This window comes from Oncorhynchus mykiss, chromosome 13 (genome assembly GCF_013265735.2).
Source record: "Oncorhynchus mykiss isolate Arlee chromosome 13, USDA_OmykA_1.1, whole genome shotgun sequence".
Taxonomy (NCBI): Eukaryota; Metazoa; Chordata; class Actinopteri; order Salmoniformes; family Salmonidae; genus Oncorhynchus; species Oncorhynchus mykiss.
Genome location: NC_048577.1, coordinates 26,284,400 through 26,295,894, shown reverse-complemented (window position 1 = coordinate 26,295,894; position 11,495 = coordinate 26,284,400). Strand labels below are relative to the sequence as shown.

General features: G+C 40.1%; 1 protein-coding gene across 1 annotated transcript; it reads left to right on the top strand.

Moving 5' to 3' along the window:
• Window positions 1-8,187, top strand: LOC110487377 (gastrula zinc finger protein XlCGF17.1). Its single transcript, XM_021559306.2, has 2 exons — window positions 1-469; window positions 6,926-8,187. Exons 1-2 carry the CDS (start codon window positions 64-66, stop codon window positions 7,675-7,677), a joined length of 1,158 nt encoding a protein of 385 aa, XP_021414981.2. The 5' UTR covers window positions 1-63; the 3' UTR covers window positions 7,678-8,187.
• The last annotated feature ends 3,308 nt before the right edge of the window (window positions 8,188-11,495 follow it).

The window sequence follows — 11,495 nt, the reverse complement described above, 5'->3', positions numbered from 1 at the left end:
TCATTGATCACGTGGTGCTGATAAAGTGACACTGCTTTGAATTATACTTAGCAACTTCAGTACATGCCTCATAGCTCCAGTCTCAAACTGAACCCCGTTCCTGCTGAAGAAGAGGAGGTCTACTGGATGGAGAAAGAAGCTCTCGTGAAAGAGGCGGAGGAAGAGGAGGCTGTTACAATACAAAAAGAAGTCGAGGTTGAGGCTGTTCCCGTGAAAGAAGAGGAGAAAGACGCCTCAGTTAAAGAAGAGGAGAAAGACGTCTCAGTTAAAGAAGAGGAGAAAGACGTCTCAGTTAAAGAAGAAGAGGAGGAGGTCGACGACGACGTTTCAGTGACAGAAGAGGAGGGGGAGGTGACTGTCACATCGAACAATGAAGAAGAGGAGGAAACTGGATATCTGGGCCCGTTTTCCCAAACGCATCTTAAGGCATCCGATGGTTCTAACGATGAATGGGCCCTGATTAACACTAGTAAGTACTGTCTTAAACAGAAGCACAAAATCTGCGGTTGTTGAACTGATGTGTGGTGTTAAAGGGGAAATTTGCAATTGCCACATCCATATTTTGACTTAAATGATTTATTTATAGGCATTGATTCTTGAATATGACGCATGCCTCAAGCGCTTAGTTCCCCTGTTGTACCCCATCAGAACCCCAAATAAGCTTTCTTTTTTTTTTTACTCCAATGTTTAGAAACAATGTAAAATAACACTGTATAGCCTCAACATGGTTAAAACTATAATGCTGATATCATGGATGGTAAGTCCTTGCATCCATAGGTCTGTCTATGAATTTGAGAGTAGTTACATTTCTCCAGCCCCATCCATCTTATTACCAAAAGTGGTGGAATTACAGCTTTGTTATTGGTTGAACTGCAGATTGGTTGATTGTTGTGTGGATTTTTTTAAAGGGGCAACCTAGTTAAAACAATTTAAAAAAAAGTGATGGCTGTGTTAGAACACAACTAGTACGGCTAGTATAAGTATGTTAATTGAGTATATAGTATGCTTATTGGTATGATGTAGTTAGTGTGCCAAAAGTTCCCGGATGTCGTACTAAATTCGCCAAAATATGACACATACATGCAGTACTTTAGGGCTCATAATGCAATTCCGTTAATGGGCGGCTTCACGTCGTTTTCAGATTTGAGGAAAATATGCAGCCGAAGTCCAACGAGAGCCGATATAAATGAACTGCTTTAACTAATTATGACATGTTGAGCAATGTAATAAATTCATGACTTTTCAAATAAGTTACTTTACACGTTATGTTAGCTACACTATCCTTATGTAACAGATGTGAAACTGCTAGCTAGTTAGCGGTGGTGTGCGCCAAATAGCGTTTCAATCGGTGACATCACTTGCTCTGAGCCCTTGAAATAGTGGTTCCCCTTGCCCTGCAAGGGCCGCGGCTATTGTGGAGCGATGGGTAACGACGCTTCGTGGGTCCCTGGTCCCTGGTTCGCGCCCGTGTATGGGCGAGGGGACGGTCTGAAGTTAAACTTACAAAACGCATAGCATATCTTTACAGCAGTAATATGTTAACTAGCTACTTATACATTAAATATGGCCGGTGTAAGTAAACATCTGCAAAAAAGCTCAAATTAAATTGTCGCCAGCAGCACAGTTAGTCACCAACGCTCTGGATAACACGAAAAAGAAGCTCTGCTAGGGCAAGTAAAATGGTGAGGGTTTTCTCTAATTTGTATCTAGCAAGTTATCCAACGTTAGCCAGTTAGCTTGGGTGCTTTACTGTCATTGTGAGGTCAGAACTCTTGGATTGACCCTACTCCTCAGCCATATAGTATTAGTTTACAAACAGTGGCGTTATAAGAGCTTATGTTTTGGTTTCTGGTGGGGTAATACGGTTGCAACATTTGAGGCATGTATAAGTTATATTCTTCAAGAATCACTGGAATCAATGGTTATATAGTAAATGGGTCTTTCTATAACTGCCAGTGTAGATTTCCTGTTGGGGTCAAATTGTTAGAGCTGTTGATAAGTCATTGTATAATATTCTGGCAATTATTTTCATGCCATTACATTAAAGGCGAAATATGGTATTTTCTTAGCAAGGTGTTGCTCAAATAATGTTAGCTGCTAATCGCTAGTAGCGGGCTAGCTAGCTTGCTAAATGTATTAAGAGTCAGAGCAAACGTAGCTAGCTAATACTGCCTGGTGCTGGTGTAGGCCTAGATAAGCATGTTTGTGCTGCAGTATCTTATCAGAGAGGAGTAAGCGAAGTATGAAGATGTTGGCTAGCTAGCCGGCTACATGAAGTAAGAAAACAACATGTAATGTAACATCTAATTAGGGTCAACTGGAAACACTGACCAACACTTTGGTTCCTGCCATGTCTTCTTCTCTGAGGTTTATGGTCAGACTACACTCATCAGGTGTAATGCTGCCACCTACAGTACGGGGTTGTAAAAAAATAACCAAAACGCAAAAAAATGGGATTAACAAATCATACTAATTATGTAAAATAAACACAAACCGAATTCACTCCACTACCCTGAATTTCAAACAAAAATGGTCCTATTCAGATCCCTACACAGGTTCAAGAACCTAGGGATGGAACGTCTTCATTCAGTACTCCCTGTAACATTTCGTCTGTGAAGTCCTGGAGATCCAGAAATCTATTTGCCGCCTTCACAATGATGTCTAGCTTCTTCGATGTTTTATTTGTTTATTATTAATCCAATTTATCACTGCGTCAGTGAGAGCAATGCAAACACAATTTTGTTGTAGAAACTTCTCCAAGCTAATGCAGAAATGACTAGTTTTGGACGAAGGTTACTAATAATTTATTAATGCAATTTAACACTTGCTCTAGAAACACAACAATGTCCACCTTGTTCACTATTAGTGTGTTGGGATCCTTCTCCTGCATGGCTTCACTGCAGACTGTGGGACATGAACTACCTTCTCCTCTCATAGGACACCTGCTGGATGGGCCTGATCATCCTAGCTAATGTGACATCCTTCATCCGTACAGGGCACTTCGGGAACGTGATTCCCATCACAAATACAACATGCTTCAGCTGACTACGACATATTTATCCCTTCGACAAACACTTGCCACATGTCCAAACTTTTTTACAATTGTAACACTGCAGCGGCTTCTATATATCTCACTTACCCAGGTTTTTACATAAGATGGGAGAACCACTTCACCAAACCACAGTAAGACCTTCCGTCTATCATTCATTTTAATCAATGTGCGTCTGCCTGAAATGGTTAACCTAAACCACACAAAGCTTTCTCCTTTTGCACTGTTGACACACAATCGGCATCATACCACTCCTGGTCACTCAAACCGATTCCACTTTACCCAATTCATCCTTCACCATCTTTGAGACCGTTAACAGGTCGCCCACAAAAACATCCTGATGATTCCCACTCCGACCCAAAACTGCTGTTCATTACCAACTTTAACCCTTTTCACTCCACTGTTCTTCACCATCCTCCACGCAGTCTCAACTGTACTCACGCCAAGAGAATCCCACAATGCTTCCTCCATTGCTCCTCCAGTCTTCCCCTGGACTCCCTCACTCTGTGCTGTGAAAGATGTGATAGTTTGTGTTCTCAAAGTAGCACCTATATTGTTCTCATTCCTGCACATCTGTTGCTTCACCAACGTGTTATCCCTTTCGTCTACACTACTTGCTGTCATTTTCCCTTCCTGATTTCCCTCTCTTGGAGGTCTCCACCATGCTCCTACTCTCAGTAATTCCTCCCTGGTTTATTCATTGGTAGTCAAACAACAATATATTCAAGGTGCTGCACATTATATTCCAAATCTAGAATTAGAATCGTCATTGTGTTTCCATGATTTCAACAGTTAACCAGTTAACTAAGCCTATAATGTGGATACCAAGGAACTTGAAGCTCTCAACCTGCTCCACTACAACCCATGAGAATGGGGGTGTGCTCAGTGTTTAGTCCCAGGGTCCTTCACTTAGTGATGAGCTTTGAGGGACCATGGTGTTGGATGCTGAGCTGTAGTCGATTAACAGCATTCTCACAGGTGTTCCTTTTGTCCAGGTGGGAAAGGGCAGTGTGGAGTGCAATAGAGATTGCATCATCTGTGGCTCTGTTGGGGCGGTATGCAAATTGGAGTGGGTCTATGGTTTCTGGTATAATGGTGTTGATGTGTGCCACGACCAGCCTTTCAAAGCACTTCATGGCTACAGACGTGAGTGCTACGGGTCGGTAGTCATTTAAGCAGGTTACCTTAGTGTTCTTGGGCACAGGGACTATGGTGGTCTGCTTGAAACATCTTGGTATTACAGGCTCAGACAGGAGATGAAAATGTCAGTGAAGACCCTTGCCAGTTGGTCAGCGCATGCTTGGAGTACACGTTGTGGTAATCCGTCTGGCCCTGCAGCCTTGTGAATGTTAACCTGTTTAAAGGTCTTACTCACATGGGCTGAGGAGAGCATGATCACAAAGTCGTCCGGAACAGCTGATGCTCTCATGCATGTTTCAGTATTACTTTCCTCGACGTGAGCCCAGAAGTTTATTTAGCTCATCTTGTCACTGGCCAGCTATTGGCTGTGCTTCCCTTTGTTGTCTGTAATAGTTTGCAAGCCCTGCCACATCCGATGAGGGTCAGAGCCGGTGTTCAAGGGGTATATCAATCTCCCCAGGGTAGCAGTAATTCGTTGAGAGATTTGTCCACAAAGGGTTACCCCTCCCATAGGTGGCTCATTATTGGGATTCATTGCTGATTCCTACCTGTAGCTCACTATGAAGTGTCTCGTGATACAGGTAAAGGGCCCTGTTGGAGATGGGTGGTTGGTAGTGGAGTCGAGGGAACAAGCAGGGTTGGACACGGCCATGTTATTATCCCACACAGTCTCTGTGGTTCATATAAACCCTGTTCCTGGGGTTACCACAGAAGGGGTCCGTTTGTCCCATTTCCAGCTAGGTTACGAGGTGCTTTGTCATTTCCAGAGTCCGTTTATATTGGTACTGTCCATATGTAGCTTGTTTTTGGTCACAGAATGGCTGAATAAGTGCAACATTTTACCTGGAGCTAACTATGCAGAGTATAGCGCATGTCGAATGACTTTAGCTTCCCTCCAGGCCTGAGGGCACACGCTCTCTAGTAGGCTTAAATTAAAGATATGGAAAATAGGAGTGGCAATATCGTCCGCTATTATCCTCAGTAATTTTCCATCTAGATTGTCAGACCCCGGTGGCTTGTCATTGTTGATAGACAACAATAATTGTTTCACCTCTTCCACACTGACTTCACGGAGTTCTAAATTGCAATGCTTGTCTTTCATAATTTGGTCAGATATACTTGGAAGTGTAGTGTCAGCATTTGTTGCTGGTATGTCATGCCTAAGTTTGCTAATCTTGCCAATGGAAAAAATCATAAAAGTAGTGGGCTTTGATGAATGATCCTTCTGATTCAGTTAATGATGGAGCAGAGTTTGCCTTTTTTCCCAAAATTGTAAGGTTCTCCAAAGCTTTTTACTATCATTCTTTGTCATTTATCTTTGTTTCATTATCTTTTTCTTATTTTTCTTCAGTTTAGTCACATGATTTCTCAATTTGCAGGACGTTTGCCAATCGGTTGTACAGCCAGACTTATTTGCCATTCCTTTTGCCTCATCCTTTTCAACCATACCATTTTTCAATTCCTCACCAATCCACTGGGATTTAACAGCTTTTACAGTAATTTTCTTAATGGGTGCATGCTTATTAGTAACTGGAATAAGCAATTTCAGAAATGTGTGCAGCGTCTGGTTGCTCCTCATTACATACCACAGAGCAGCAAATATTCTTTACATCCTTAACATAGTATTCACCCGTTTTTATTAAATAATTGAGACACACAAATGACTCGAGGGAACCGGAGATCAAGATCGCCTAACCATAAGGAAAAAAAACTCTTCCTCCTCCCGCTGCTGCTGACCTTTGTAAATTCTGACGTTATGGTCCTGAAGTTTCTATGATTAATCTACATTCTATCTAAATGAAAATTATACAAATCTAAACTTTTATTGCTATTGCCAACTATGTAAAAGTAGCCTACATAAAGCCAACAAATAAAAGCAGCTAGAAAATATCCAGATAAAAATAAATCACATTGGCTGTGCATGGCCTGTCTACATAGTTGATACACTGTTTCAAGTTTTATCACCTAGGTTATCCAAAACTTGATATAAAATATTCGGGGCCCCCAATTTCCCCGTGCCAGTGAGTTTGGGACAGACTCAGCTGTAGGCTATTTGTGTAAGGGATAAGAAGTAATCAGGTATTTTATGACCTTTCCACTGGACCAGAGCATTACATTTTTCCCTTTCATGTCGAGTGGTTATCAAGAGTGAGAGCTGGAAATATTTTACAAATACTTTGAGCAACTTTTGTCATTCGCCAATTAGATTTTAGTAAGACTTTGTTTACTTGCTGTTTGAGGTGAAGAAAAAAATACTTTGAGAAGGTCCACAAATCATTAGTGGTAAGTACGATCAGACATCCCCAAATAGGTGCATCGCTGTCTGTTTTCTAAAACGCAATTTGGTTGCAGAAACTCCTCCATGCTACTGCATAAATCCCTAGTTATTCCAATACCATAGACCTACTGTAGGACACACAACTTCACCTAACAACAACATAGACCTACAGAAAGGGGCCTATATTGTAGACCAAAAGTTGTCAGATACACTGCTTAGGATTTCAACAACTTTAAAATCGTATTTCTAGCATACAATCGTCGATGTTACTACTAATGGGAAAACAAGACACAATATGACTTGTTCACTTGACTGTCTTAAGACAAATGTCAAATAATTAACATTCATTAGACGTCATTGTTTGTACAACATAATGGCTATGCTGTTGGCATCACCTTTTTTTACAGTGTATTTTTTCTGTTGTGGGCCTGAACCCACCTGTCCGACTTTTTGTTCAGGAGAGAGACGGGACTATCGTGGATCCTCTGGGGGTCCTCAACAACATCATGATGCTGATGAAGCAGGGAAGAGTCTCTCCACGTCAAAACACCTCAAGAAACACCAGCAGAGACCCACAGGGAAGAAATCTCATTGCTGCTCTGACTGTGGGAAAGGTTTCAAATCTTCATCAGAACTTAAAGTACACCAGAGAACACACACAGGAGAGAAACCTTATAGTTGTGGTCAATGTGGGAGGGGTTTTACTACATCTAGTGGTCTGACAGTACACCAAAGAACACACACAGAAGAGAAACCTTATAGCTGTGGTCAATGTGGGAGGGGTTTTACTACATCTAGTGGTCTGACAGTACACCAGAGAACACACACAGAAGATAAACCTTATAGCTGTGATCAATGTGGGATGAGTTTTAAAGCATCAAGCAATCTGATAAGACACCAGAGAACACACACAGGAGAGAAGCCTTATAGCTGTGAGCAATGTGGGAAGAGTTTTCCTACATCTAGCCAGCTGACTTCACACCAGAGAACACACACTGGAGAGAAACCTTTTTTCTGTGATCAATGTGGGATGAGTTTTACTGGATCAAGCAATCTGATTCGACACCAGAGAACACACACAGGAGAGAAGCCTTATAGCTGTGAGCAATGTGGGAAGAGTTTTCCTACATCTAGCCAGATGACTTCACACCAGAGAACACACACAGGAGAGAAACCTCATAGCTGTGATAAATGTGACGAGATACTCTGATAAAAGATCTCTGATCAAACATCAGAAAATACATATATGAAGAAGTTGTTTCATGATATCAATCAAATAATGTCACAATGTAGAATGTTTTAACATTGTAGTAGGAGTATTTTAATGATGTCACAATGTAGAATGTTTTAACATTGTAGTAGGAGTATTTTAATGATGTCACAATGTAGAATGTTTTAACATTGTAGTAGGAGTATTTTAATGATGTTCTACCTTATCGTTTGCCCTGTTCAATTGATTGCAGCATGATATGGATATTAGCCTCGGGAAAATCCAGGCTCTGAATTGAAAGTATTATTTAACAAAAAGTGACTAACAAAAAAAAGAGCTGTGTTACACTTACTGTGTTGGTGACCCACTTGAATCAAAATGCAGGACTTCAAAATGTAGCTAGCTGTTTTCTACAAGTTGAAAAAGCTGCTTGTTTAATTAACTTGTAATATGATAATTGTTGCAGATGTTTGTGTATATACACACACATGAAAGCGGTATAATAAATTGTTAATAAAATTGATTATAGACCAATCTGACATCACTCCAGTATTTCTTGACAACATTCAAATGCTAATTGTCTTTATTCCACTACTGAAGAAGCATGACTCAAATCACCTCATATTTCAAACATTCAGCCTGACAAAAGATACATGTTTTATTATTCCATGCCTCACCATTAAGTGAACTACTGCCAATACATATTAACAAAGGGGTGTACATTTGGTTTTGATTTTCATGTTTACAATTTATGTAACAGTTAGTAATCAATTATTTATGCAACCAGCGGACAATTTTTGGGTACAATTGTATTGACAATGTTGCCCCGCTTTTAGAATATCAGGATTCATTCTCAGATGTGCCAACCCAAATGCATGACATTGGGGACTGGGCCCGACCGACTCCCTTTGAAAACGGACGATGTGGCATCAGAAACATTTATTATAGTGTAAAAATACTACAAAGTGTAGCATACCACTGCTGGCTTGCTTCTGAAGCAAAGCAGGGTTGGTTCTGGTCAGTCCCTGGATGGGAGACCAGATGCTGCTGGAAGTGGTGTTGGAGGGCCAGTAGGAGGCACTCTTTCCTCTGGACTAAAAAAATATCCCAATGCCCCAGGGCAGTGATTGGGGACACTGCCCTGTGAAGGGTGCCATCTTTCAGATGGGCCATAAAACTGGTGTCCTGATTCTCTGAGGTCATTAAAGATCCCATGGCACTTATTGTAAAAGTAGGGGTGTTAACCCCCGTGTCCTGGCTAAATTCCCAATCTGGCCCTCAAACCATCACGGTCACCAAATAATCCCCAGTTTACAATTGGCTCATTCATCCCCCTCTCCCCTGTAACTATTCCCCAGGTCTTTGCTGCAAATGAGAATGTGTTCTCAGTCAACGTACCTGGTAAAATAACAGATAAAAAATACTCACGCAGCACGTGATGTCAATGAATGTCGAATTATGGGCCAAATCAGGTCTGTGTGTCTTCCTCTAAGAACCTTTTGGGGTTCATTTTTTAACTCCCTGTCCACCCTCCCTCCATTATAAAATCATATAATAATATTGACAATATTGACTTAATTCATTGTTTATTTAGTGGCACCATAAATGTGAATTCATATTTAAAAAACAATTAACCAAACAAAACACATTACAAAATTGCAACATTTCTGCAGACATGTCAGACCATAATAAATAATAAAATTACTTTGTAAAGTGCTTTTCATGACATTTAAAAAAATATTTAAAATAATGATGTACAATAACAACATACATTAAAAATGAATCATAGGAAAACTAACAACATCGTAGACTTGATGCTAAATACAGATTTTTCAGCTTTAGTGTGTATATTGTATCCACTTAGTTATGTTAGGAAGTTTGCCATCTTTATGACCGGCCCTGCTAACTTCACCCCAACTTATCTTATCCCCAGAACACAGTAACTTAACAAAGGTGTTTTTCTGACATTTTTGGGAAATGTAAGGGAAAATAAAAAAATACAGCCCTAGCAGAGCCCCAAGTCCCATGGAGACGTCCTCGAGGGCGTGGATGTTCTCCCCATCAAAGGCCAGCGGGATTTCACTCTCATGGTGAAATGGATTTCCGCCGATGTGCGGTGAAATCTGTGTCAACAAAAGTAAGAAAAGATTAATACACATACAATTAACAAAGAACATAACAAATGTTCAGCTGTAGTTTTATATAAGCATGCACACCTATGTTTATGAAGAAACAGATGATTGGTGCATAGGCATACCTTGTCACGGACATAAAGGCCACTCGGGTCCTCATTGAAGAGGTTGGGCAAGAGCAGGATCACTGCTGTGGTCTCCAGTCCTAGTAAAGTAAAGCAATGATCTTACTACACTTGCTAATTTTATTACAAAATACATTAGAGAAAGGGAAGGAATAAGAGCAAACACCTCTTCTGTATTGTCCTTCGGGGACTGTCAAAATAGCAGGATGATGTCCTCACCCCTGCCTCGATTCTCTAACTCTGATAGTCCTTGAATTATATTTTTGTCTATATCCATTCCATGGACTTGATTCATTTCTGAGAAGATCTGAAAAGATCATTTGCACACATTTGTATGCTAATATATGTCAGTTAGTATTGACTGCTATGTAGGTTAAATGTTCACTTCAAATGCAGCTGTCCTACAACATATCTGTACCTTCTTCTTGATCCCAATTGCATTGTGTCCATGTTCTGTCTTATAAGAATTTCAAAGGAAGAGAAAATGTGTCAAAGAATAGTCTTACACGCATTAAAACATATATATATATAAAATAAATATTGAAAGATAAATGGCATCGACATGCAATTGAATGAACATATTGGAGAAAGCACTAGCCAATACAGTACTGCCATACAGTAACATAACTGCCATACAGGCCTAATTTCACATTTCAAGATATCTTTGTACACAAATTGTTCCAAATTTTATCTGGCTGACTTGAAAGATTATAAACAGCATTTTGCTGCGTGGCAATACTGTGTTTGGATTCTGAAGGGCATTTATACAAAAGAGGTAGTCTAGACAATGTATTAATACCATTATGCATTTGAATCCAATCTACAGCTACCATCTAAGATACTAATTTCCCTCCACTAGGGGGAGGACATGTAACGTTTCCAAAATGGGACAGTATTGTACATTTAACGTTTTCGAAATGGGATAGTATTGTCCATGTAACGTTTCCAAAATGGGAGAGTATAATCCATGCAACGTTTCCAAAGTGGGATAGTATTGTACATGTGACGTTTCCAAAATGGGATATTATTGTACATGTAACGTTATGCCCCCTTGTGAGTTAATAGTATTGCATGCTGTAGCAGGCTAAATGAGGAGGAAGACCTCCACTGACGATTCAGTTCGTTGTAACATCTCGTCTGGACAGGTCACCGTCGTTAGCTAGGTAGTTAGTTAACGTTAGCTAGTTCATTATCACAATAGTGAGAACTGCTCTAGATTGGTAACTTACGCGAATGAGTGTAAAGCCATGTTGGCTTTATGGAAACGATATACAATATATAGGAAAGAATATAGTTGAGGGAAATATTCCAAACCTAGTTGTGCCTAGTTAGGACATAACGGCATCTAGCTAGATAACGGTACTGTACTGTAGCTCATACAACCCCAGCTTTCTAATATTTACGGTATTTAACTATAGTAAGGTTATGGAAGATATTCACTGAAAACCATCATTGTCTTCGTTATTCATTATTATTATAAATTATTTCGATACATATTCAAAGCCAAACATCAACCAAAACTTAATATTTTTAACTTGTTGTCGATTCCAAACTTGTCACC